General features: G+C 56.7%; 4 protein-coding genes across 4 annotated transcripts; 3 read left to right on the forward strand and 1 right to left on the reverse strand.

The window, feature by feature from the left end:
* Positions 1-13714: 13714 nt before the first annotated feature.
* On the forward strand, positions 13715-16012 carry CH63R_12991 (C2H2 finger domain-containing protein; the record flags this gene model as incomplete). Its single annotated transcript, XM_018307965.1, has 2 exons — positions 13715-14216; positions 14673-16012. 2 exons carry the CDS (start codon positions 13715-13717, stop codon positions 16010-16012), a joined length of 1842 nt encoding a protein of 613 aa, XP_018152382.1.
* A 1817-nt stretch (positions 16013-17829) lies between these two features.
* Positions 17830-18750, forward strand: CH63R_12992 (Nicotinamide N-methyltransferase; the record flags this gene model as incomplete). The annotated part of the gene is made up of 1 exon (XM_018307966.1): positions 17830-18750. One exon carries the CDS (start codon positions 17830-17832, stop codon positions 18748-18750), a length of 921 nt encoding a protein of 306 aa, XP_018152383.1.
* A 1712-nt stretch (positions 18751-20462) lies between these two features.
* On the reverse strand, positions 20463-24153 carry CH63R_12993 (Tgf beta receptor associated protein; the record flags this gene model as incomplete). Its single annotated transcript, XM_018307967.1, has 3 exons — positions 20463-23465; positions 23519-23928; positions 23988-24153. 3 exons carry the CDS (start codon positions 24151-24153, stop codon positions 20463-20465), a joined length of 3579 nt encoding a protein of 1192 aa, XP_018152384.1.
* A 602-nt stretch (positions 24154-24755) lies between these two features.
* Positions 24756-27100, forward strand: CH63R_12994 (Golgi membrane protein; the record flags this gene model as incomplete). Its single annotated transcript, XM_018307968.1, has 3 exons — positions 24756-24879; positions 24932-25099; positions 25164-27100. 3 exons carry the CDS (start codon positions 24756-24758, stop codon positions 27098-27100), a joined length of 2229 nt encoding a protein of 742 aa, XP_018152385.1.
* Between the last annotated feature and the right edge of the window lie 498 nt (positions 27101-27598).

Below are 27598 nucleotides of genomic sequence, written 5' to 3' on the forward strand. Positions count from 1 at the left end.
CGTCAAGCAATGCCTTCTTTTTTTCTTTTCTTCATTTCCGAGTCCGCGAAACACATAACGTCGTACGATCAAGTACGAGTCAGTCTGCTGTAGCTGTTCGTGGAGACATGGGTGCTGTTGGAGAGAACGTCCTCCCCCTTTCCCTGGCGAGGAGTCATCCTACCCCCGCCCGGGTCACGAAGCGGGATTTCCCGCGCGTAGGAGTGACCCTGCTCTTCTGGGGTAGGGTCATTTACGCCGCCGGGCCGTCTACAACAACGGGGGTGGTGAGAAGACTTGCTTTTTTGTTTTGCAGTGTCCGAAGCAGACTGTTGTCCGCCCCGCGGCGGCAAATACGTGACGAAAACACTCCCCCATCCAGCCTCAAACACCTGGCCAACGCTTGAGTTCGGCTTATCGTTGTCAGGCGTGTGAAAGCCCCGACCTAGGTCTAAGGCGATTGAGCCATCGCCTTGTCTGCTAAACCGACCAACACCATCTTGTGAACACCAACCCTACAGTTCTAGGGCTGTGGAGGAGCGTTTGAGTTTAGACTTCTGGCAACCAACTCAGCCATGCCATATCAAGGATCCAACCACCCCCCACCTTTGCGAAGCGAGGACGAGAGCCGCCTCTGAGTCGTAGCGTCGATGTGTCGTCCCCGACTTTCTGGGTAGACATGTCACGGCAGGATTTAGTGGTGGCTGGGTTTTGTTCAATGTGGCCGTCGTTTCCTAGGGCCAGAAGAGGCTTCATTGGTGTACGAAGGCCGCTGGGAAGGGGGTGTGGTGCTCATGAGCATCATCCTCTGTTGTAAGGATGTCTGTCGTACGAACCCAGCTCGACAGGCTCCTCCTCGTGAATGAACCCCTGGTGTACGGCTGCTCCCAACGACTAACAAATCATTTTGCAACTCCGATAAAGATGTACCTGCGGCGACAGCAGACCTAATCCATACCCAGGCAAGGTGTGATAAAGACAGCATAGTCTAAATACAGCCACGATCTATCGAACACACCGGGATGTTTTCCAAGAAGCAGAAAAGGGGCCCGCACGGGTTGATCACCCGCTATTGGGGCAGCCAAACGGGTGCGATCCCACGGCGGCTGGCTCACCTCTTCGCGCGAAGCCGTTGTAGAACACAGAACGGTGTGGGATGGCGTTCCAGCCAGGACACAAGAGAGAGAGCATGTCTCCTGCTCCGAGGACTCTCCTCTCGCAAAGCCACACCATCTCCATTGACTAGATCAGATGAAAACATGTTTGATGGAGAGCGACGAGGCCAAAAGTGGGCGCTTCCTCGGCGGGCCATGGGCGGCTCCTCGTGCGAAGTCAGTCATCCCCCCTTCCACAGGATGGGGGAATGGAGTCGACTATGTTCAGCACCCTCTGCTGAATCTCAGCCCGACGGTTGCGTCTTGATCTCAAGGTTCACGCGTCGAGGCTCGAACGCATCATACTTTACATCCTGTTTCCGAACGCATGCAAACCCGAGCTCGTCACAAGTAACCCCTGCCCAGAAAAGTCTCGTTGAGACAGAGCTTGGAAGCCGACGGAATCGCGATGTGACCCGCGCGACATTGTTGAGCTGTCATGCTGCCCTCCGCCGAGTCCGCTCGGCAGCCCTGATAAGTCGCAAGATCGACAGGACAGTATGATACGACGGGGGAAGGGGGCAAGCGAGTAGTAGGCCCATCATGGATGGGCGACTCCCCTTCCTTGCCGGCTGTGACGACGTTCAAGTGGTTGCTTCTTGCCATCATGTTGCTGCTCCACGCCCGTCATGATGGAGTTTGGTATTGGTTAGTACAATGTAACCTCTCCCTCCAAAGACCCAAGGAAAAGGACCTGGATTTGCACATCATGCATGATATGTCGATCAATATTCACCTAGACTCATGTCTGACCTCTGGCGTGACATTGTATCTACAAGACGGGAAGCCATAATTCCTCATCAATGACAAGGGTACATACGGTACACCGCTTAGAAATATGGGGAGGAGGAGAGTGGGGAAAAAAGGCGATAGGATGGGATGAAACAGGACGGGGATTCTGATGATACCCTTACCAGTCTTGCCCTGTACGTGTAGCTCAGCTCTCCACATCCAAGGCCGCCAAACCCGTTCTGGAGCGCATGCATACTGGCTATAGGCAAATCTCCCACGACCAACCTATCAAGATGAGCAGATGGATCGGAGAGTGCAAACGGAACGGGGGCCGCAGACACTTCCTCCGCCCAAAGTCAACTTCATATCTTTCTCATCTCCTCCCTTACCTGACACTGCCGGCACACCAAGTGGTCCGAATGCATCCACCGTTCGTCCCGAATCCAATGGGACGATGGCGAGGGGACCGGGAAGTACGCTCTGTAGTAGTGGGACGATTTGAGGGGAAAGAGAAAGCGGCTGTGGTTACTCGCACCGACGCACTGGCGAAACCTATTAACCATTTGCCCATGAGCTGCGAGGTCTTCAGCGACACTGTGTAGTCTAGGCTCTTTGTACCCTGCGTCCCCCCTTTGGAAAGACGGCGATGGAAACGATGGGGAACGCACAACTGCTTTCCTCTCTTCTTCTTCTTCTTCTTCTTCTTCTTCCCTCTTGTTTTCTGCCCGTTTTCAGCAAGCTTTGCTGTAAGGGGCATGGTGGGCCTTAGAATGGCGAGAATCGAGCGTGGGATGAGACGGGGTAAGAGTCTGCTCAACATCGGTGATTTAAGGCGGGGGTGTCAGTGGGGGGGGGGGGGGGGCTGATGCTTCACAATAACCTAGTCCCAGCGCGAGACGCTAATCTGGGGGTGAAAAGTACGAATTCCAGTACGAGGTATCTTCTCTCTCTCTCTCTCTCTCTCGGCTACCTGGGCAGGACGTGGTTACAACAGGGCTTGCCTTACACTAGCATCACCCCTGGGACATGTTACTTTGTTCTCTTTTGGTTCAGTGTGTACACTAGATAGGTACCCTCCTTACGTATCCTACATGTCGGTCTTGCAGTAGGCCAGGCTTTCTCCGGCCTCCTCAATGCTTTCAGAGTCTAGCTTAGAAAACGACAAGAGGAATGTGTGCCTTGCGCCCCGCTTTTTACTACCACTTGGGGCTGCGTGTGTTCGGAGTTTATCTCATTTGGGGTTAAAGATAGAAACCTTGATTTGACGCGTGTGGGGACCCTTCTTTCATTTTCTTGCTGCCTTCCTGGTCTTTCCACGAGGCCTCATTCCGGGCGCTGGTCAGACAGAGGGTTTCAACTGCCTAGGCGTGCTATGTACTGTACGATGTACAGACATCGTTGTCGTGGTCTGTCACCCCAACTTGTTCTACTGCGTGCTCACTGCTACTGCGCACTGCGGGCCTAGCGCCGCCTTCTCTTTCTTTTCAGTGGAGATGCAGACGTAAAAGTCTTACCTTGCTCGTCCTTCCATCTCGCTGCCCATTCAGAATCCAGAGTGCCAAGATATGCCTGCTCTGCAAGGGCTATGAGACATAGGCAAAGAAGACCCGTAGACGACTGTCGACGGTCTGGTGGTCGAATGAACCGCCCCCGCCCCCTCCCCCAGAGCCCTAGGTCCAGGGAGCCAAATGCAAGAACCACGGGGGACTCCTGGTTTTCCCAGGCCTCGGGCTCGGGCGAAGCTTTGAGGCGAACGCCCCGTCTGTCCAGGTGGCCCCCGAATGGTTCACACAAGAACACGGTCGTGAGCCGGTTGGCAACTTGGCCGTCCTCTCAAAGGGAGGAGGCCCAGCGTTCTCCAACACGCCAGCCAGTCTCTCACACCCCCAACTTCAAACCGTCGTCCCAGGAGTCTGGTTCTCGCGCAGACTTTGGCGGGTTGGGTAGATGCCGCCGGTCCGTCGAAAGCCACTGTGGCACGGGCAAAACCGTTGTCCAAAAGTCGAGAGGCCACGCCCAGCGTCGTGTAGCGTAGAACCGCGCGCCGCCCATGCCCCAATCCAGTCGAGGCCAGTGGAGACTTTGTTGAACTCGCGAAGGCTTAAGCTTGACCTGTGTTGGAAGTGGTGGTGGTTGTCCTTGGTCCGAGTCTCCAAGTGGCCAATACAGTATGTTCCTCCCGGCCCGCCATGCCCATATGCCTCTCCCAACTTCCCCCTCGACCAAGACAGCGCGCCCCATGCTGGTCCGGGACAAGGGTCCTGGTCATTCTCGTTTACTATTGCCCTTTTTGTCGCAAGCGCCCTTTCTTGCATCGATTCGGTAAGGCAGGGTCCTGCCATGTGAGATCTGCGGAATCCAGAGAAGCGGATCCATGTCCGCTCGGATTTGCATACTTAGTGTATCTGCATACCTAACTATCCACATCCCCCTGCCATCCTGGGTCTGGGAGAATGACACTGTACACACGATGACTGTGGATACTGAACTCTCCAGTGTGAACAACCCACAATTGCCCTCCCCCAGCAAGCGCCGTCGCTCTCAAAGAATTAGGCATCTCGTTTATTCGACACACAAAAGCAACAACGGTCAATGCTGCTGCCTTGCGCGTTCTAGGCTGACCCCGGCTTCTGACCCCGCTCACGTTTAGGACATCCGCATGACCCGCGTGTGGATCATGACGGCGAGCCAGAGTCGAGACATGCCCACAATCGCACTGAGTTCGAGATGCGGCAACGGCACTTTGTTTGGGACCTGGGAGGTGTTTGTGTTGAGAGCGTTCGTGCGCCCCCTTGTTCGAATAATGCGAGCAGGCCAATCAATACCACGCGTGGACTCCCGCCTCAAAATGTGAACGGAATGGTAAAGCTGATGAATGTGTCGGAATGCCTTAATTACAGTGTAATTCTGCCAGCCAGCCCGCCCGCCGTTGTCGAGACATTCGAGAAGTGAACAAGACTCAACGGTCGCATCGTGGAGGTTCACCAGCCCAGGGGCCGAGAGGGTCGAGTTGAGGAATGTTGATCCGTCGGACACGGAATGACACACGGGCCACGCACCCCACCCCGTTCCATCGCTCCACAGCACACTGAGATGGGGGAAGTGAGGAAACGGACGTCGATGTTTGTGTCCGTCGTACCTACACTGGCTGTACGAGTAGTGGCCTGGCATGTGCCGCCGATGTGTACTGAGAGCGTATTTCTCTGGTCTCTGTGCCTGAAGCCCTATGCTCCACCCGCCCGTTGTTCCGCTCGGCGAAGCCGATCCCAGCAACCTTAATAATCGATCGTCGCTTGTGCAGCCAATGAGAGCCACCAGTAGAAACCAATAGGTGACATGTCTGTCTTCTTTCCCTTGCTGCAGCAAATCCCGCGGTTTTGGGGCAATCGCTGCAATGACTGACCCATTGGGCGGTTGGAGAAGGCAACAGCGGCGATATTGACGATGCCCGTGGGAGACAACGGACAACTTGCAATTTGCAAGAGAAGCGTTCCTTTGGCCGGCCTCGGTTGTGGTTGCTTCTTCCAAAGACATGTACTGGTGCACACGGTCTCTGTCCCCCCCGGCTCTTTACATCCATAGAGTCGAGGTCGGCCAAGCAGATAGGTTGTCAGTCAAGAGACCCCTGGGGCCCAGGACCATCGCACAGCTTGCCCAAGTAGGAAGTTAGTGGTCCGTGCTTCCCGTCCTCCAGGTTGTCGTTGTCAGGTAGTGCGTCTGTTTCCCCACCCTGTCCGTTCCTCCCTCCCTGCACCGCACCGCCGCCTGTCGTCCCGTCCGCCCTCGTCCCAAGCATTCGGATGGTGGATTCTGCGTCTCCAGCATCTGCATCCTGTGCCTCAGTGCGTTCATTTGTGCCTCACTTCCGCATCTTACCTGACAAGTACCCTGTAAGGTGTAGCGCCTCAGACCAGACAAGGTTGGGACCCGACAGCGCCGAGTATGATGTACCTGATAATGAAGGTAACCCCCGTTCCGACGGCGGATGCTGATGCCCATGCTGCCTCGACAAACACCTCACTTTGTCTTGAGTGCTGTCCGGGATTGCTGCAAGTAAGGGGATAGCTTTGCGAGGAACGCCTCGTCAGAAGCTGCCCGAGAGAGGTAGGGAATGGCCCGCGAATTAGGTACCCAGATACTTCACTTCTGATTTCGATACCAAGATAGAATATGTATCTCGGATGGCGGGACGAAGCAGGCTTCTGACGGACGGGTTCTTTCCCTCTTCGCCCAGTGTCACTGCCCCCTGCACCACTGCTGCTGCAGCGACTGCGGCCGCGAGACTGTATCCGTACCAGCACCGCGGTGGCAGGCTCAGCCCTATGCTCCCAAGCCCGTCCCGACCAAATACTATTCAGGGAAGTGCGCTCTCGGCCACACGCTACCCGTGCCTTCTTCGGTACTGCCTAGTCTACAGAGTACACGAATAGCCGACTGGGAAAGCGAAGGGCGTGTGATTGAAATGCCATACCACAGCCCAGTCCCCCGCCAGCACGCTGCAGCATACCTACCCAGGTAACCGTGCTGGAATCGCGACGGCTCTCTCCTGGAACGTGGGTATTGTGGTGCGAAGAAGAGGACAGGAAACCAGGGCGCCGGCAACAGATCCGGCGATTCGGGTAAACAAACGCATTCCATCATTTCCCATCGTTAGACCTCGACAATGAAACGGGCACCATCTGGGCGGGCCATTATGGCTGCCCAAACAACAGACGCTCGGCGCAATGCAACCTTCCCTGACGGGCCTTGATCCAGCCTGCCTGAAGATGCCCTCTTCCGTACCAAGTTTCGCATCATCGTTGCGACCCCACAGACACGGATGCCCGAGATGCATAGACCCAACCATCGTCGGATCGCCCACCCTGGGGCCTACAGACTGGCCTAGCCTTCGTCCCCAGTCATGACCACCAGGTCGAAGTAATCGCAGGCCCTACGGACTATCTGCAAGAGAATGCCAAGCCGGTCGGGGGTACATTTTATTCCATGTCATCAAAACCGTCCCATCACCATCCCACCCTACTATGCAGCAGTGCTTGCTTGCAACCCCCCCGCCCCCCGCTCAGAACTGTCATAACAACCATTCGCTCCGTACAAGAATTGGTCATGGGACCGCTGACGAACCTGGGTCTCATTGACGATACAACCGGCGGACGAGACGACACCGCGCACCAAACGAGTGGCACGGTCGGTGCATGCCATCCCTCGCAACAGGAGCTGTCAGCAAACGAATACTTTGCGTCTCCACCATTGGTATTGCTGCTTACCGCAGTTGCCAACAATCCCGACCCTTGCTTTGTACAGCCTATCTTTCCGGAACCTCGAGACTGTTGCACCTCTCATTCGTTCTCCAGCTACCCATGGGCCTTGCTCCCCCGGCCAGCATTGACCAAACAACGACACCTCCTCGTTTTCGGCAGTCGTGGTCTACCGAGCTAACCTGGCCACCTCCATGTTCTCAAAGCGCCAGACTATTCGAGGACATGCCCCTATTCCACCACAGATGGCAGTCCCGTGGTGGCCAATAGTACGCCTTAGCGGCAAATGGGAAAATCGCAGTCACCCCAACCCCGGGCCAGTGCGACGGCCGCTAAAACGACTGACAAAATACGTGGTGCCGGTCGGGCTCCTCAGGTGCCTATAACGGCGGCCGATGGTCTGCACCTCGCACATGCCGTTCTCCCTGCGTTCGCATGCAAATTCTACCAGACGTTGTCTCGCGAAAACACTATCAGGACGCTCTGACACACATGTCGGAGCCCATGACCCAGGGTAGGAGGAGCAGAAACAGGAGGCCCGTACCTAGTACCGATCATCAGGGCAACCGTGGAGGCTTGCATGAGTAGGCAACACTGGTAGGAACTTTTGTCGAATCGGTAGGGCTGAGCGCCCTGAGTGCCTCCTCCGGTTGCAGACATGCCGCCGCCGCGATTTGACAGTATGCAAGTCGGCGTTGAGAATCCCCAAAACTCGGGCTCTGGCGGCGGGACAGAACCGGCGCGCGTGCTGCATGTCTCTTCATTCAATACCCAGCTGGCTGGTTACACTTCAACTGGCGGGATCGCTCCCGTACTTGGGCTCCACACGCGAACCCTGGGCCCAGCAAGTCACCGAATGAAAGCATGCGACGGGCTCAGAAACTAAGAATCTAAGAGCTTTGCTTGGTTGAGCCCTGGATCAAAGTCTCATTCTGATTGACAGATTGCTTTGTCCCAACTCATGGCAAGCGGGTCCAAATACTCGGAAATGCTTGCAAAGACCCGGTTCACACCACTGAAAACAGTAGTAAGCGCCTGGAGGCCGACTATGATAGAGCTCCCCCAATCGGGTGGTTTGGGACTCTCCATTGACTCACAAGCCTCCCCGACCGGTACGTTGTCTTACAGTATAAGCGCCCTTCCGTAGCGGAGCACTGGAACGGATGCCACAAGGTTCGACAGGAGAGTCCTGGGTCTCACGAGCATCATATTGGCCCACACTGCCTCCATTGGATGACTATCCGCATCTCGTCCGACACGGCGGTGTGCTTGCGTTCTTCGGAACAAACCTTGTGGTTAGGGGCTTCAAGGCAACCGGTCCGCCGTAGTCAGTGGCTGCCTAAGATTGTAAAGATAATATCGAAGCCACCGGCATGACTTCACATGACGTCGCTGGAATCACGGCATGCCAGGGACGAGTGCGCTCTGGGGAAATGTAACCCAAATGACAGAGCTCCTCCTGCCGTGGGTCGTACAATATTACGTGCCACTATCGACATGCTTCCATGTTTGATGACCGCAAGGTTCTCGAGAGACAAGAAGCTCGTGTCGGTAAGGCGTATCCATGTTCCCAGGAAAGCGGGATGAAGCTAAGCTTATGGGCAGCAGGTACTGCTACGTGTTGCGAGTATGAAACATTGTGGAAGATTAAGTCACTGAACACTACCCGCACCCGTGGCAATCCTTGGCAAGGTTAGGGTTCATTGAGGCTGGTGAACCCAGGTCAGGGTTGCACCGCCTCCTGAATTTCTTTTTAAAGATTTCGACTGTCTTCATGGCAAGGATGGGAGCTGCCGTAAAGACACCAATCATCTGTCACCACCAGGGAAGGTCTTGAACACATGAGCCACCGCCATCCCCCTTTCGGCTTCATGTCTCGACAGTCGGCGTTGGATCAGGCCGATTCTTATCGTTTCCTCGCGGTGCGGAGACGACCTACAGGCAGGTGCGCCGGCCGGCAATCGACGATGCGGAATGCTTTGGTCAGTACAGAGTATTAGCGTCTCAATTCTCGCTAAACGAAACGGCACTATACGTGGACGTCTGGATTCGACTGCTGCTGCGAGCGGACCTTGGGCCATCACCATGCCATTCACCATGGCCTAGCGAATGCTCGACAGGCGTCATTGTCAGGTTTCGCACGCTGTCAGAGAATGGGAAAATGAGATAACGAAAGAGAGGAGGGCTGCCCATCAGACAAACTCATCAGTCAGCAACGGCCGTAATCTCAAATAAACCAATGATATGCCCCAAACCTGCATCACGAGCAAGATAACATTGTTTGGTACATCAAAAGACGGGACCGCTCCTTTTGGCCGGCTTTACGACATCGTCACGACGTCGATGCTACACGCAAATTTGTCGACAACTTGGACGTGTTATGGTCCGTCCTGGGCTTTGAAGCCTCTGGGCAGGTGGTCACGAGGGAGCGTCAAAACAAACGAGCTATGGAAGCATATCTGGAAGGCCGGTGGCATGCCATAAGGAGATGGGGGAGAGTTTTGGGGATGAGACTAGTCTGGTGTCTCATCGCGGCCGGGTGGTTGGCGGCGTGAGGGTGAAGAAGCAGCTCCACTAACCACCAAGACCAAGGTTCCCCACTTGGCCACCATCCATTTCCCAAGGGGCCGGTTGCACCAAGTCGAAGCCTTGGACGGCCATCGACTGGACGGAATACGCCTCGAGAGAGCGTTGCCGTACCGTGGTCAGTCTAGCGTGCAATGGCTATGACCAACTGTCTCTGGAACCTTTCCAACGTCTGAACCCTTGGGTTTAGCCAGCCAACCCGCCAGCCCGGATTGGCATGGCATCACAGACAAGAGGTTCAGTCACAGTCGACTGGTGGAACTCTATCTGGGCCGCCGTGGTTCATGGTCACGATGCTTTGTCGAGTCTTGGGATGAACAGCCCCCGATGAGAAGTCGGGGCCGCTTCATGTCTCTGCCAGCCAGTCGGACATGTGCGATGCAGGCTGACTGCTCATTAAACTCGCAGGCTTGATAAGATTGAGCTGGCATGCTGCCGTTTTGGGACACGATGCTGCGAACAAGATGCTGACGCGCATCGTCACTCGACCAAGGACGGATGGGGAGGGCCATCAACGCGGGTGGCTGAGAGGCAGACGACCAATACAGGCTCCCTCGGGCCTGTTAACGACCCCATTCTGCCTCTAGAAAGCAGAGGAGGCGCCCTCTCGTGTGTCGACATGGCTGCATCCAGTCGCCAGTGCAACCCACACAAACCAGGCACTGCCTACTGTGTCGGGATACCGACATTTGGGGGGGATAATCGACTGACAGATAGACAGGCAGACAGACCGCAGGGTGTGACAAGCCTAATCATTGCTCTGAGCTAGAGGGACGGAGAAGCCCGGGCTGTGTACACCAGCAACTCGGAGGCGGGCTCTGGCTTTGGATGCTGCCACACGCTGCAACCGTGAACGTGGAAAGAGACAAGCAGTGTCGCTGATTGGGCCCTAGGCGATGTACAAGCCTCTCGAAGCAGTATGCAGTGAATAAAAATATCCCCAACCAAGAATCGCAACACTACTAATGCTCGGTACACAAACAACCCTGTCCTGCCGCCCAACAGAGCCTCCACAATATTCCAGTCCTGCACATGACGGTGCCATTTGGGGGAGAGTGAATGCCTTTTTGAGGCCGCCAAAAACGCATCGAACAGGTCGAACCAGGGATATCTGACGCACACTGACTGACAAGATACCGACGCTAACAACGCCAGTCGATGATGCTTTCCATATTTGGCTCCATCATTATTGTCATCGAAAGGGGGCTATGGCTTCGTGCCTCATGTCCACTACTCCGTGCATTTCCTTTTGTTCGAGACGTCGCGTTGCTTTACCGCCCTCATCGTATGCAAGACATGGCACATCCCGCTTACGGGTCCTGGAAATTTCCAATTGGAGGTTATGAGGCGATCAAATGCGAGGAGTTCGGGAGAAAAAGAAACCTTTGCATGGACCAGGAACCACCAGATTTTGGACCGGTCGACCAATGTCACCTGTATACTCCGTGCTGCTACAGCGAGACTTCATTTGATGGGGACGAGTCAAGGGGGGCATGGCAGTAGCACGGATGGCCAGGACCAGGCGAAAACGGAGGCTTGTGCCTTACGGTGTTTTGCAGACGACTGGTTTCGGCAACATCGTGCCTGCTACGACGGCGGGCTCAATAAACTCAGGCTCGTCTGAACATGGGGCCCAATCATACCAAGCGAGACCCGTACAGAGAGGATCGATTCGGCATCCCGCGGCGGAGGTCGACATCCCAATGCGTGCCTCGTCTGACTGGCGGAGGAACGGCTTGTGGTTGATTTTTCGTCCACTTCTGCCAACAAAGCTGCCGAACCACAACTGCAGATGGACACTTTCAATCGGGCCCCCCTCGCAAAGTCGGCCACTAGGAAGGGTTCATACGACTACATGTGAACGGGTACGGATACGGTACATCCATACCTCCTTAACCTGTCTCATTTAGGGACCCCTGTTAACCTCTCGCGTCTGTCTACTGGCCCCTGGAACAGACTCCAGAGTGCTGGATCACCAGAGGGATATACAAGGGTCTGGACACAACTCCACTCATGAGCCATCCGTACGAATATGCACAAAAAGCATCGTGTACCATGCTTCTTGGTGCTGGGGCTACCTCAAGGCTCCAGCTGCTAGGGGGACTGGCGACATCACCGAGGGGGCTTTGGCGACCGACCTGCTGCTGCAACTACTGCTGCATGGCTGCTGTCATGGCAGTGGGCACATGAACGGCAAGCTGGAGGCCACCGGCCAGACTAACCAGAGTACCTACGTATCGACCAACAACAAGTCTTCGCCCTCTTCACCACCGTGACTCCCAGATGGAGTTAAAGTGGTTTCCTTTGGCAACATTGATGTCCGGCGTCTGCGGATGCTTTCGTGACCCAGAGATTCTTTCCCCCCAACGAGCTGTTGTTTATCTGTCTCCATCGTACACCACTGCGGCATACGGCTCAGAGAGCACGACGGATAGCAATGAGACCAGGTCAGAGTCAAAGACAGATCATGGTATCCCGCATCGCTGGCAGAGACAACAAGCATGTCACCCCCTCCGCCTCCTCCCCTTGTCGGTTGAGGGGGGAAAAAAGAAGAAGAAAACAAGGCCTGATAGGTCGAGGAGCCCAGTCTGGAATGGGATTGTTTCGTGGCTCTAGTATCCGGCGTCCCAAGGCCAAGCCCCGACCTAGTCAGGCGAGGACTAGATCATTTGCGTATCTTGCGCTAAATGAGGTCTCGATGGGGCAGGGAGGGGAGGGGAGGGGAGGGGAGGGAGAGGAAGCGGAGGAGGATCAACAAGAAGGAAAGGCACGAAAAAAGCCTTCACTATGCACGCCCATATACAGTGCCTATTGTACCTATGTAGGTAGGTAGTTGAAGGTACCTCCCTAGTGTATCCTTACTTTCCATTTATTGTACACCCACGTCGACATGCACCAACACACCCACCACTCCACCACGCCCCCTTTCCGCTCTCCCACCCCCTGACCCCTGCTGCAGGCCGGCTGGTGGTACCGCCTCGCTCTGGCTACGCTGTCTGGCTGCACACTAGTGTACTGCTTTGCTTTGCTTGTTGCTCTGCCCTACGAGGTGTTGAGTGCAGGAGACCACCACGCCCCCTCTGCCCCTGGGCGCTGGGCGCCTTGCCCTCTTTTGAGAAGGGGGGTGATCCGCGTTCACTCGGGTCCCAAGTGCCAGCGGACAAGCAAGCCATGGCCGTCGAACCCACAAGCTAACCCCCCCGGCCTGCAAGTTGTGGTGTCTCTGTCGACAGCAACGCGGCTCATGGTGGTCGGGTCTATATCAGTCGTGAAGCCCCCAAGACCCTTCAAGATTATCTCTCGCCCCCATCAGTCTTTACAATTGTCAACCATCAATCATATCAGTCTCAAGTCTCTGGCTTCACACGGCACGCACATGACGACGACGACGACGAAGCATCGAGAAATACATTACACCCTCCCCTCTACCGTCTTTGCCTCAACCCTCCTCCGCACCAGACCCGGAGTGTTGTCAATCCCTCCTCTCCGTGACCAGTCGCCTCGCTCTCGTGGACGCCGTTGCCAAACCATTGCACGCTGGGAGACAGGTTGGACGAAGATAGCATACACAAAAGACTTGAAAAGGCATTTGCCAATCATTCAAGACGTCGGCATCTCACAGCGCGGAACCGCCGCGGGCATGAACATTGCTGCAGGTGCGCTCACCAGCCCCACCAGGAAGCAGGCGCAGCACAGCGCCAGCAACCCGCCTGGAAATGCACAATGCCCCCCATACCTTGACAACGGACGGCTAACACGGAGGCGCGACAGTAGCAGTGACGGCATAAGGTACAGCGAGAGTGTGGCTTTGCTCGGGCAAGGCGACAGTTACGAAGCAGCTATCCAACCACATACTCTACCTACCCTACTCCAGATCATATAACATCGCTTTGCAACCACCAACTTAATCGGTTTTGACGGGCAACTACCGGTAACGCGCCCACCTCACCCACAACAACGGAAGTCAAAAAGGACATCCCTATTACTTCCTCATAAGTTCTTTTCAAAATGGTCTCGTTGGATCAATCATATACCATGCTCCCGAAGCACATGGGCTCCGAGCACGACGACTACATCCTTTACCCCGAGCCGCCGCAGGGAGGCTTCGGCTCAACACCCATGGAGATGGCCGTCCCTGCCGACGCCTCCTACATGTACCCGACCTCGATGGCCATGGACGCGGCCTCGCTCTACGACAACAACTTTATGTACCAGGGTCGCACATCGCCCGGTCTCTACGAGGACGCTGATTTCCAATTGCCCTCATCCAACTTGTCCACCGCCTCAGCTCCCTCGGCGGCCTCCTCAAACGTCGGCTCACCGCAATCTCACCACGACCAGCCGGCGCCCATCCACGACTGGGCGCATCCCGGCATCGCCGTTACCCCTGGCATCGTGCCCCACGACTACTACAACACCACGGGCACCGAGTACTCGACCTACGGCGGCCCAGGCATGGAAGACTTTGCGGCCTTCGACTTTGCCAACACCAAGCCCCCGGGTTTCGTGGGTGAGTTGCCAAACGTCTCTAGAACCTCTGTCGCGCCCTCTTTGCACGGGGCTTGTTTTTCCTCTCCCCCCCCTCGTCCTCCACCGTCGTCGTCGTCGTCGTCTCCATCTTCTTCGTTTTCTCCTTATTCCCGCACGCCTGCCGGCTTTTCTTCTTCTGTTGTGCGCGAGCTGGGTCTGGTGCTAGACACGCGACTGTCCTCATCACCGGTCACACCCGCCTCGCGCAAACCCAGTGTGTCCCTTGTCTCTTCCAGCTCTACTTCTCTGTCGTCGCCTCCTCGGGCACATCCTGCCTGGAGCAGCTCGCCAACGGTTTCGCGCGTTTCCACTTTCTTTTCTCAGAGCAGCGGCCATTTCATCGCTCCTCTTGGTTCTTCCTGTTGGTTTTCCTCTTGTCGACCACCGCCGGCCATCCTAGACAAGAATTGCGCGCTGACCCATTCCACCCCTACAGACCCTTCTCTCATCCACCCCGATATCAGCCGGCCCATGGCCATGAGCGGCTTCCACCACAACCCTAACCAGTATCCCGCATCACCGGCCCTCTCCGCCTCATCGCAATCCATGGTTCGCAACGGCAGCCAATCGCCATTCCTCCATAACGGCTTCCAGCAGCAACAGCACTTCAGCCCCTACGCCACTCCTGCGGACGCCCGCCGCCCCAGCCTGCACTCGTTTCCTTCCACGTACTCGGACGGCAACAACTACAGCGGCGACGAAGGCAGGGAGAAGCAGAGATGCCCCCACCCCGAGTGCGGCAAGACCTTCAAGGACTTGAAGGCGCACATGCTCACACACCAGAACGAGCGGCCCGAGAAGTGTCCCATCGTGACGTGTGACTATCACGTCAAGGGCTTCGCGCGGAAGTACGACAAGAACCGCCATACTCTGACGCACTACAAGGGAACGATGGTGTGCGGCTTCTGCCCGGGCTCGGGCTCCGCGGCCGAGAAGTCGTTCAACCGCGCTGACGTCTTTAAGCGTCACCTGACGGCCGTCCACGGCGTCGAGCAGACGCCGCCCAACAGCCGCAAGAAGAGCACCGGCACCAACAGCGGCAAGAAACTCGCCGGCTATCCCCCCGATGCGACCGGCAAGTGCTCGACGTGCTCGCAGACATTCTCCAACGCCCAGGACTTTTACGAGCACTTGGACGACTGCGTGCTGCGCATCGTGCAGCAGGAGGACCCCTCAGAGGCTATCAACGCGAAACGGCTGGCCGAGGTGGAGAACGACAAGGAGGTGCACCAGACTCTGGAGAAAAACCATCTGCCGACGCAGACGCAGATGGCTTCGACAGGGGAGGATGAGGATGACGAGGACATGGTCGAGGACGAGGATGAGGAGGACAGCAAGCCTCGCCTCAGCTCGCCCTCCAAGAGGAAGGGCAACCCCGTCAACGGGGTGCAGAAGTCACGCGGCCTCACGCACTCGCGGGGCGGGGCGCCGGTGCTGGCCAAGGCCAAAGGTCGCAAGAACCGCCGCGATTACCCGTCGTCGTGGGGCTTCGACAAGGGCCAGATGACGATGAAGAAGCGTGTCATGGCCGTATTTGACGGTCCCCGGCGGCTGGCCAAGGACGACATGATGCTGTCGACGGATCACGAGGTGCGCGTCAAGCTATCAGACGGCAACAGCTACGTGACGGACTTGGACATGCAGACACTGAAGCGGGCCGAGGGCTTCCTCGGCGCGACAGAGGAGGAGAAAGGGCCGTGGATCTCGGACGACCCGACCGAGGAACAGATCCGGCAGATGCACGAGATGCTCGAGAGCTGCCACGCGGCTCAGTAATGGCAGGAGGTGGTGGATGTTTGTCTACGCTTGTTTGTTTGTGCGTGCGTGTCATTTGCAACACTTGGATTCATGGAAGCGAAACGGGCGAGGACATTCCTCTCGGTTATGAAAGGAAAAGCATGACTGGCGCAGATATTTGGCGATACTTCTGGATGGGGGAGGCGTGTGGTTTACCGAGGCAGTTGTTTGGGCACGATGATGCTCACGACTGGGACGGACAGGCTCATGTGTTTGCACCAGGAAAAGGTGTATTATTGATTGACAGATACCCTATATACCCAGACCGACCACGGTTTGATGGCATAACACGAGATGCTTCTCTCTTACTCTTTCTTCTCGCCTGTTGAACGTAATGCGAACGTTCCTTCCGTGACAGAATAACGCCCTCTAATAGGGGTTCGGCAGGTATCGGATAGTCAGCAGGGGTGGTAGGTTGAGCAAGCGTCGAGCATACCGGCATCAAAGCGGGTATATCCGGATTAGGCAATCCAAATAGCGAGCGAAGTCTTGGGTTAAAACCAATTACAAGACGATGGGCACTCTGTCAGTACCAAGCAACCGCTCCACGGCCTGAAACAATGGGCCACCTTGTTTCCTGGCGGCTTTGGAATAGATGTGTTTTGTTTGTCGGGGGCTATGGTCAGACAGAGAGGCCTGCGAAGACGACCCGAATCGTGCTTTTTTTCTTTTCGTTTCCTCATCTCTTTTTCGAAAATAACCATGCATACGCTTGCTTGCATGCATGCACAAGGTAAACAGGACAGGCACCGCCTCGAGCTACCTACCGGGGGGTGGTGGTGGTGGTGGTGGTGGTGTGGGAGCGGGTGCGAGGCACAGCCACGATGACGAGGCGGGGAGAGGAATCGCCGGCGTGCCCGACTCTCGTTTCCACTACCTACCTAGGTAGGCAGTGACGACGGGCCACGGCGGGGAGAGGAACCCAGCGGATTGGAGGAGCGGACTGGAGGAGCGGACGTGTCGACTTGGGAGAGGCGGCCGACAGCCGGGACCCCCGTAGCCGAAGCTTATCGTCGTCGCCCTGTCTAGGTATCTTACCTAGGTAGGTACCGCACCAAGCTGCAAATCTGAGATCCCACGAGGTCACTCTTCACCCTCTCTCTCTCTCTGTTGACATAACCAATTCACTCAATCCCCCCCCCCCCCTCGCTGTAGTGTGTGCTGCGGTACTGAGGGCGTGTGTTCGTTCCCCTACACAAGTGTTGCTGTGAGGCTCAACATACCATCCAAGCAAAGAGAGAGATTAGACGGGTGGTTTGCTCGGATTCCGGGTGGCAGTGCGTTTCCACCGCCACATGCTCTTTCGGCATTGACTGCCCGCCACCGCAATCCCGTCGTCGTCGTCGGCTTGTGTTTCGTTCTGTTCCCAGATGGTCTATGGTGGGGCAACCAGCTGTCGATGACCCCGCCATCCCTGATGCCCGATTGACCCCTCCATCACACACACACACACACACACACACACAACGCGACAAATTTCCTTCCTTTCCGTTGCATCTTCCAATTACGCACTCAACACCACGCCGCGCCGCGCCTCAAGTCCGACGTACACGTCTGGCACGTGGTCTATTGCCTTCATCGTCGTTCTTATTGTCTTTGTCATTGTCCTTGTCGTCGTCGTCGTCGTCGTCGTCGTGATTGGAATCGCTCTCGCTCGTTTGGTGTCATCTGGTATCACCGGATTGCCCGTCTCTGCACGTCTCCCCATCGGTGGCTCGGTAGCCAAGCACATCCCCCTCCCGACCCAGGTCCCGTTTTCCCCACACCCCGGCGCTCTTTACACTCCGTTCGTTACGATGGCGCTCACCTCCCGTATCTCCCTCGTCGGCCCGCCCGCCGAATCCCCCGAGGACTTCCTCATGTCCTCCCTCGGCGTCATCTTCCCTGACGACGTCACGAATCAGCACGGCGATGCTGACCACGGCATCCAGTATGCCTCCCCACACCTCCGCAAGCCCCTGCTGTTCGAGCTTGCCGAGCCCAGCGCCGACGACGACCGCAAGCTTTTCAGCCACTACCTCTGGAACGCGAGTCTGCAGCTCGGTGAGTTTGTCGAGGCCGCCACATTGGATCTCGACAATGCCGTCACAACCCGTCTGGGTCCGCCCATCGGCCATTTCGACGTTCGCGGCAAGACCACGCTCGAGTTAGGGTCCGGTACCGCTCTGCCGAGTATCATGTCCGCCCTCCTCGGCGCCGAACGCGTCGCCATAACGGACTACCCGGCCCCCGCCGTGCTCAAGACCCTCCGCACCAACACCGCCCGCAACATCGACCCTGCCGTCTCCCCCAAGAACACTGTAACGGCCCGTGAGGTACTGGTCGAGGGCCATTCGTGGGGCGAGCTCGAGGATGCATTTTCCGTCTCCAATAAGCACGTCTTTGACCGTGTCTTCGTCGCCGACTGCTTGTGGATGCCTTGGCAGCACAGAAACCTGCACAAGTCCATCAGCTGGTTCCTCCGCAACGACAGCGAAGCGCGGTGCTGGGTCGTCGCCGGGTTTCACACTGGTCGCGCCAAGATGCGTGACTTCTTCGAGAGGGCGGCTCTGGCCGAAGCTGGGCTTGAGGTCGACACTATTTGGGAACGGGACTGCGATGGTGAGGAGAGGCAGTGGGAGTGGGACCGAGGCATCGAAGACGTGACTATCCGGAAGAGGTGGCTTGTATGCGCCGTGCTGAAGCGCAAGGCCGCTGGTGGCAATGATGGTGCGTGAGTGCTGGATGCTGGGCAGGTGCTTCACTTATAAACATCGGGCGTGTTCGTTGCGTCCCCTGTTTGGCTGGCTGCCTCACTCCGAGACACGCACGACGTGAAGCACCCACCTTTCAGCTCTCACCGCATGCTCCATCATCCGGGGGGGTCTTTGCTCTCTCGAAGTAAAGAGATCGAACGCCCGCACGAAAATTACAGACTAGCTTCCCCAGACGCCTGCCTCTGCTTAGAGCTGGACCCCGGTGCGGCTGAGCTTGATCCTAGGCTTCATCCATTCAGCTGCCCTCGACTCGGCCACGGCTGCCGATTGGCCCCCTGCGAGATTGTGGCTTGGCCTAGGCCCCATTTGAATCAAACATGGCTCAGCCTGGACCATCGCGCGTATGTCCGATCATCGCAAGCTTAGCTATGAGATCGTGCCTTGGGCCGGGTTGGTGTCGATTTTGTGTGTATGTGTGTGCTGCGGCCAAAGTTCGGGCTGTCGTCACAGAAGAGAGAGCATTCATGGCATACCAGAGGCGGAAGGAGCTTCATGGCCCCAGCGGGTGTTTGCATCGTCATAATTTCATCAATTATGTGAGGCTTCTTCGGCTGTCAAGGAGAGGAAACCCGCATGCTTGCTTCTGCTATTTTTGTGGGATGCTGGTCTTCTATCAAACCCTGTTCCCCCGTCCTCTCCGTCGTTCCTGTCCACTCTCCCTCGATGTCTGCCAAAGTAGCCACCGAGTGCGGCCGCCGGCTTGACACATTATTTCCCTCGAGCCACCTTCGGATGCGTGCTGTCCCGGACATCGTAGCTGGTTTTGAGGGCCACCTTACATTTCCGCCCGCAAGTCCGTGAGACACATGTCGTCATTCTGAGCAGTTATCAGCCCTATACAGTCGAGTTCGCTGAGAAATATCGAGGGTGTTAGTGTCGTGGTGTAAACCCCCCTTCCGAACTTCCTCGTTCCTTAGAGGTACATCTTTGGACATAGTTGGTTGTGCTGGATATCATTCTCGGCCTGATATCTCCCTTGATTTACGAGATCTAAAACAAAGTCAACGAATGTCTGGACATGGTGTGAGGTGAAGAAGCATGTGATTCGCTATTACGGGGAAAGCTGGAGGACGCCCTGCATATTCGTGCTCGTATCCCAGAGCTCTGCGCAGCACATCTCTTTCGACGTCTACTTAGGCTTCTTAGGCACGGGCGGTAGCGGCCTGTTTGGCGGTAGGGGTGCGTCGCGAGCGTATCCGGCACGGGATATGTTGGCTGAACTTTGCTCCTTGGCCTTTTTGGCAACAGGCATTTTGGGAGAGAGGGGGACTGGTCAGGCAAAGCCGTACATGATCTGATGCAAGCCGCTCGCGCCGCCAACTCTTATACGGGTATGGTAGCTCTCACACAACGTCGACGCCACCGAGACCGTCGGCATTCCAACTGTCGCATGACACCGTCGCCTTCCTTGGCCCGAACGCGAACCCCCCGGTTCGACTACACCCCGAGATTGTCGTATCGGGGCTCCGGATCGTTCGGACCCCTGTCGCGTAGCTGGTTCGTATGAGGTGAACGATGCCACTGCACCCACTCTCATCCGGGGGAGGCAGAAACGAACTCTGTCTGGAAAGCATCATCATTATCGTACTCTTCTTAAACTGGTCATCGTGTCTGCTTCGAGCTATCTACATCGATAGATGTTCCTGATTCCTGGCCCAATTCTGCAGCGTCTGCTAATTAGGGGCCTCAATCGACGGGCCCTTTTCATCCACTTTCGCGATCAAGTCATGGTTAACGCGCAAATTCTCTGCCGAGCTGAGCGCCTTAGTCACGGTTGTCTCGTGCCGCTCCTGCGTGATGCGCCGCAGCGCTGTCATGAGGAACCCGGCCACGACGTCGACGGACCACTCATCGGGGACAAGGGCGAGGACGTCTTCGACATCGAACCAACCACCAAACCGTTCGAGCAGGGCGCCCGTCTGCTCAATTTGATCGCTGACGTCTTCGATGGCGAGGAACTCGCCGAGCGCCGCCCGGAATAGCCGCGCCTGCATGTCATGCGTCGGCGTGCTCTCCCGTCTGCCGTCGGGACGCGTGTAGATGCTGGAGCCCCCGCGCAGACAGTACGAGATGGCCGTGTCGTAGTCGCCCAGCTTGTGAACGAGGAGCCGGATAGCATCCTCGTGACGTCGCTCTCGGCCATCGAGAATAATGATCTCGGGTACAAGGAGCTCGTCTGGCAGTGCAGCGATGCGCTCCCTGATTGCCGCCGCGTCGTATTGGTGGCCCCCTCCGAGCAATTGTAGCAGCCGTAGGCGACTCTGCCAGACCTCGTCATCCCTGGGGGCGTTATCCGTGAGGAACTGTCGATATGTTGGTTTAGGGGCCTGCAATGCTCGGTAGGATGTGTATGTGCCAGCGAACGCGTCTCGGCTCTCCTGGGAGGTGTCGAGATCGCTGATGACAATGTCTAAGTAGTACGCAATGAGGTCGTTGACGTAGCCAGTGTGGCCCTTGCCGAAAACCAGATGCTCGAGGTAATATTTCACGGCGTCGGGTGCCTCCTCGCGCAGAATCTCAACAACCTCTGCCGGGTCGAACCTGGGCGCCTTGCCCTTGTCCTCCGCAAAGATCTGCACACCTAGCTTTGGGTTGCGACTTGCGAGCCAAACACCGTACTCCCGCACGAGAGCCTGGCTGCTGATCTTCGTCAGGTATTCCCGAACGCGTTGCTCGCCATCACGCAGTTCCCCGCCGTGGTCCGGCTCGCCCTCGATGATACGTCGCCAGGTGGCGAGAACGTCTCCTGCCATCTTGCGGCTCTGGTACAGCCGGCTGAGCACAAATAGACGGTGATACGATTCCAAAAGGGAGGCGGCTCGGTCGAAGCAGTCGACCCCCTTGTCGACAACGTCGTACAGCTCCGATCTAATCGACGACGTCTTCTTCGCCAGTCCCATGGGCGACTTCTGGTCAAGCTCGAGAAGGACCAACAACAACGCAGCATCGACCGTCTGGAACACCTCGCTTTCGTCCGCCACGCTGCCGAACCCTTTTTTCTTCCTCCATGCAGCCAAAAACCGCCGTAAGAACTGCACAACCTTGCTGCCAAGAGTTCCTATCGTGGGGCTGGCTTTTCTGAAGTGCTCGCTGTCTAGGTAGCTTTGCGTTGTTCTCTTGACGCCGCCGAAAATCCAAATCCCTCTGCGGCTCTCAACAATCTCATTCCGAAGACCGGGTAGCAATGACAGGACGACCCGAGGATCCAGGCTACTTTCTACAAGGACCTCCTCCAACGCCTTTAGCTCTGCGTCTGTGAAGGGCCTCTCTGCCGCATGCAGTAAGTTGGTAAGGAGCAGAACCCCAGCGCGCTGTCGCAAGTAACTGAAGGTAACGAACTCCAACTCGGACTTGGCCTCTTGTCCCCTGAATGAGTTGAGCACCGTGAAGATTCCGTCTCGGTCCAACATCGCAGGGTTAAACGTGCCATCCTGCTCGCACGCCGCTTCCAGTCTTGCTTCCAGCCGTAGCAGCATGGGGTTGCGAATCGCCCACCAGATGTGATCATCCGCCCATACTGCAATCCTCGAGTTGGCATTCGCCAGCCGTCGTGCAAAATCATGCTCCTCGGCGTTTCTTTTGTGTTCCCAATCTTCGGGTAGAGCCTCCTCGTCCTGTGAATCGACGTCTCGCTCAAACAGTTCTCGCTCCTTTGTCATTTGTTCCAAGGACGACGCTGTGCGTGAGTCGGCACTCCTCGGCGAAAAAATGGGGGTTTCGGGGAGCCCTCCAGAAAAGGGCGAGAACTTCCTCTGGCAGAGTCTGTCGATGATCTCTTCAAAGTGGGTTTCGTCGGTGCCCGCAAGTGATCGAATACCTAGCGGTGTCGTTTCATGTATCCCCGGCGGGTTTGCCTCGAGCCACCATTTGGTAGTCTCTGGTTCCGCTCCGTCGGCATCCCATCTTTGAATCTCCAGGCCGTGGCGCAATCCCGCGTCAGAGTCTTTTGTCATAGACGCAATAACGTACCCCTCCTCGTCCAACTCCGGTGACATCTTCGACGGTGAGAGGTCGGATGATCCACCGTCAACCACGACTTCCCTGGGGTATCTATCGAATTCAATTGTGGGCCTCGTGGGATCCCCGTCGAGGTTTACAAACATGCCAATCCCGGGATCCAATGGCCCGGTGCCGGTGACAAGAAGGAATTCTTCGGCGGTTGGCGAGACAATATGTGGCTTGAGAAAGACGGGGGTCGGCATCGTTGGTGTCGCCTCTGCCCGCATGCTTCCAGGCGCAGCAGGTAGAGGCTTGTCCGTCGGCGGCGGAGGCCGCGGTCCTTCACCCGAGGGCCTGGGACTAGCAGAAGGCGTTGGCGGTGATGATCCTTGAGCAACGCGATCATCTGCAGTTCGAGGGCTGGGGTCCCTCCGTCCGCTGGTGAGCAACCCCCCGAGGCTTGTGCTTCTAGCATGCCCATGGTGGTCACCAGCAGACAGGAGCGGCCGGTTCTGCGCTGCCGAGGCGCTCCTCAATATGCCACCGTCGGTACTCCCGGCGATGTCCTGAGCTTGACCAATCTCCCCGGCTGGCTGTGAATCGTCCAGTGAAGAGATGGTCATCAGAGGAATCCGCAGCTGTCTGTCAACGTCAAGCAAGGAGTAGCTCCTGGCGTCTGCCACACATGCAATGGAATCTCGCCGGACTGATATTGTGGTCCCGGGCACATCAATGTTCTGATTGTCCGTTAGCACAAGGCGGTAGCTCTTAGGTCAGAGACACTACATACCTTGACTGCCCGCGCAACCTCCCCTATTCTCACAACCTGAATTCTCCGCATCAATGACAAGCAGATGAAGACTCCCGCAGAGGGATCGCCTGCGTCATCTTGAGAGTCGTTCAAGTCAACGCCACCAACCCAACTGCAGTTTTTGACCTGTGTAGCCCCAAATACTGGGCTGAATTCGGGGAGGGAGTAAAAGGTGACGGTCCAGTTGCAGAGTACACAGGCCTTTCCAACCTTGGGGAGCAAGAGTATTTGCTGGATGCCGGGGCGGGAGTTGCTAGTCTCGGCAAATGCTGGCCGTAATCGTGATGCGAGTATGAAGGATGGCCGTCCAGCTGGATCATTTGGGTCGGGAGGAATTTGGACAAAGTGAAGCAGTTCGGATGCGCTCGTGCCGACGTAAAGGTTGTGATCTGAGGATGAGATGGTCAGCGCTGCAATCAGCCTGACAGAAGCACAAGCCCATGCTCACCCAAGTAGTCGACGCAGTTTATCTTTATCCCATCAGCGGCGCCCTCGGCCGACAGGGGCACCTCCTCCAACAATGTGCGCAAGACAAAGGGCCCATCATCGCGGACCTTCTCATTGGTGCTCCCAGACGTAGACGAGGTCTGGTCGTCTGGATCCTCGGATGCCATGTTCAGTCGATCGTGGTATCATGAGTGCTGCAGTTCCATTGCCGGGTGTCTTGCGACGTTGCCTCGTTTGCGCGGAGCTGAATTGCGATCTGGGAAGGGAGACGACAATCGGTCAATAGGTGTGATGCGGCTGGGGAGCTCTGAATCTGGGCTGGCTGGCTGGCAATTGGCGGATGACATGGAACACACAAGGTCCAGGTTTCTAAAGTGCTTTCCTATCAGGTAGATACCTTTGTAGGCACGTACGTTGCTGCTCTGCCAGCGCCGCCGCAGGCATAGACGCCAAGTCCCTGGAGTGGCTTGGTGGGACGGAAACAATTAACACCTACCTAAGTAGCTACCTACCCACCTAAGGTACCTTGCCTACTGTTGCTGTCCGCAGCCAATCAAGTTGCTGCACGGAAAGGGAACACGTTCCCCGAACCAGCGAGCTCAGCCGAAACACATCGATCTGTACCTCACGACGCCAACTGCCGCCGACTTGGGCATATCAAACCAGCCTACCCCTCTGCCGACCGCCGTCTTCCACGTCTTTATTTGGCCTTAACCTAAGCTCAGTGATGAAGTGATTCCCCAAGCCGCGATCGAAAGACCGAGTCAACATGGCAGACATCGAGGCCGTCCTAGCTGCCAAGGGCAACGCCCAGCAGACAGAGCTTTCCTCCGAGACTCCAAATCTTCCCGAAGGCGGCAACAAATTCCAGCATGCCATTTCGGCCTGGAGAAGTGAGCAAAATTCTCAGTCGTCGCTATTGACGGTAGAATCTAATTGAGTCAGCCATCGACTACACGAACCTCGTCTCAAACCTCGACAACACCGCCTCCGAGATCGTCACATACCAGAGAGACTCGACCGTCCAGAGGAAGGAATTGGCACAGAAAACGAAGGACTTTCGAAAGCTTGACGATTCTACAAAGCTAACCGAGATCAAGGGCCTGTTGAAGGGTATGCTGCTTGCCTATGGCCGAGATGTTTGCCTCCCTCTTTGTGTGTCTCGCTAACCAGCCAGCCTACCAAACCTTCATCGACCTCCTCACCAACCACTCAAAATCCATTAACTCGGCGTTCCTCCAGGCGTACACCTCCCTGTCCGATGCGCCCGACCCATACCCGCTGCTCGAGGCGTCGGTCGACTCGATGCTTGTATCGGAGGACACTCTGCCAAAGCTGAGCGAGGAGAACCAGCACCTGCAACAGTCTGTCACCAAGCTAACAACACAGCTGGAGGACGCCGAGTCGAAACTGCAGACCGAGTCCGCCGCGAAAAAGGAGCTCGAAATCAGCTTGGAGAGCAGGGTCAAGGAAGTGGAGGCTTCTTGGGTCGCCGTTCTCGACGAAAAGAAGGATAACTGGGCTGCGAAGGAGAAGACATTGGAGGAAAAGGTGGAGAATCAGGAGCGCTTGCTCACCGAAATAAAAGCGAGCTACGAGGTCAACCAGCGTCTGGGCAAGGCAGATGATGGAGATACCGAGGCCCAGGCCGGTCACGTTACCAGCGCCGAAATCGAGATGCTTCATTCAGACCTCGATCGGACTAGTGCACGACTGGCCGAGGTCGAGGCGCGGAATGAGCAGCTGAGGCTGGAACTGGCGCAGGCAAAATCTTCGGTCGCCTCTCAGGCGCCCACGTCACTGGAGGACGATCCTGGCTACATGCGGATGCGATCCGAAAACTCGTCACTCATCAGAAAGCTCGACGCCGCCCGTGTCGAGAAGGAGGGCATCAAGCGTACTCTAGACTCCCGGCTGCGTGGTTTGGAGAGGGAGGTCGGCCTCCTCAAAGAAGAAAGGGACAACTTGAAGGCCAAGGTGCAGAAATGGAGTGACTACGAAGACGTGAAGCAGGAGCTCGAGGTGCTCAAGAGCATTGAATTCTCAACAGGCGACGATGACGATGTAAAGGAGGCTGCCGAGAACCTGGCAGAGGCCAAGGGTCAAGGTGACACGCTGGAGAAGCTGCTATTGGCACGCAACAAGAAGCTCGGCGACGAGCTCACCATCTTGCGCGTATCTCATCAAGACCTCCAGACCAAGCTGTCCGATCTTCAGGAGGACATGTCAAGGACAAACATGGAGCTGGAAAAGGCGCAGCAGCTCAACGAACGTCTCGAGAACGACCTCGCAACGTTGCAGTCGGAGTCTTCCAACGCGTTTCCCTCGGGGGCGTCAGTAGCGGGAACATTCAACCGGTACGCTCCATCGGCTGCACCGGGACGAAGAGGAGGAAGAGTGTCACCAACGTCGTCCATCATCAGTGGAATCGACCCGCGGATGTCTGGTGGCGAGCCGATGGGGGGTGGCTCAGGCATCTTGCCAATGATTACGGCACAGCGCGACCGGTTCAAAAAGAGGATCGCCGAGTTGGAGACTGAGCTGTCAAACACTCACCGCACAGTGTCGCAGCTGAGACAAGAGGTGTCAGCTCTGCAAAAGGACAACCTCAACCTGTACGAGAAGACGAGGTACGTCTCGACGTACAATCGGGCAGGCCCCTCCGCTACGACGTCGTCGTCGGCGGCATATCCGTCCAACCCCAACCCGTCGACTGTTTCGATGGGCGGCAGCGGAAACCCGGGCATCACCATGGACAGATACCGCAAGGCGTACGAGTCGAACATCTCGCCGTTTGCCGCCTTCCGCGGACGTGAGTCTGCCAGGGCGTACAAGCGAATGAGTTTCCCGGAGCGTGTGGTATACTCGGTCACGCGAATGGTACTCGCGTCGCGGACGAGCAGGAATCTCTTCGCGGCGTACTGTGTAGCGTTGCATCTGCTCGTCTTCTGCTCGCTATACTGGCTTGGCACGGTGGACGCGGAGAAGCACGCCAGCAATCTTGGCAAGTCGGCTGCAGCAGCAGCCGCTGCGGGCGCGGGCGCGGGAGGTCTCAACGGAGGGGCCGGCGATGGCCACGGCGACTGGCAAGAAGAAGGATTTAGCGGGCATTAGTTGGTGACATGATGCCGGCCGGCGAAAGAAAGGAAGGGACGTGAGCGGAGTATTGACTAGCCCAGGGACGAAAGATCCCGCGGGCGTGGATTGTACGCATAACTTGGTTTCTGGGTGACTGTACGAGTGGGCGTCGAGGCATGTAATGTGAATTCTGGGATTGGTGAGGGACAGACATACCATTGATAAGTTTTGAACATCGGCCTCCGGGAAAGGGCGGGGACATGCTGCGAAATACAACCCGGTCGGCTTCGTGCGCGTGATTCTCCCCGCCAAAGATGCTATTCTTGTTTCTCCATGGAGATTTCCCCGAAACTGCCAGTGACCCCTCGATGCTGAGGACGCTGGGCAATTCGACCGGCGGTTGACATCAGCTATTGCCGCTGGCCCGTCAAGGCGGCCCAAATAGTGCCCATCCCGGCGGCCAATGAAAGACCATCATGGCCCTGGTGCAAGAGCGGGTGCATGCAACATGGGCGCGTCGCCGGGGGAGGGGCA

Source organism: Colletotrichum higginsianum, chromosome 9 (genome assembly GCF_001672515.1).
Source record: "Colletotrichum higginsianum IMI 349063 chromosome 9, whole genome shotgun sequence".
Taxonomy (NCBI): domain Eukaryota; kingdom Fungi; phylum Ascomycota; class Sordariomycetes; order Glomerellales; family Glomerellaceae; genus Colletotrichum; species Colletotrichum higginsianum.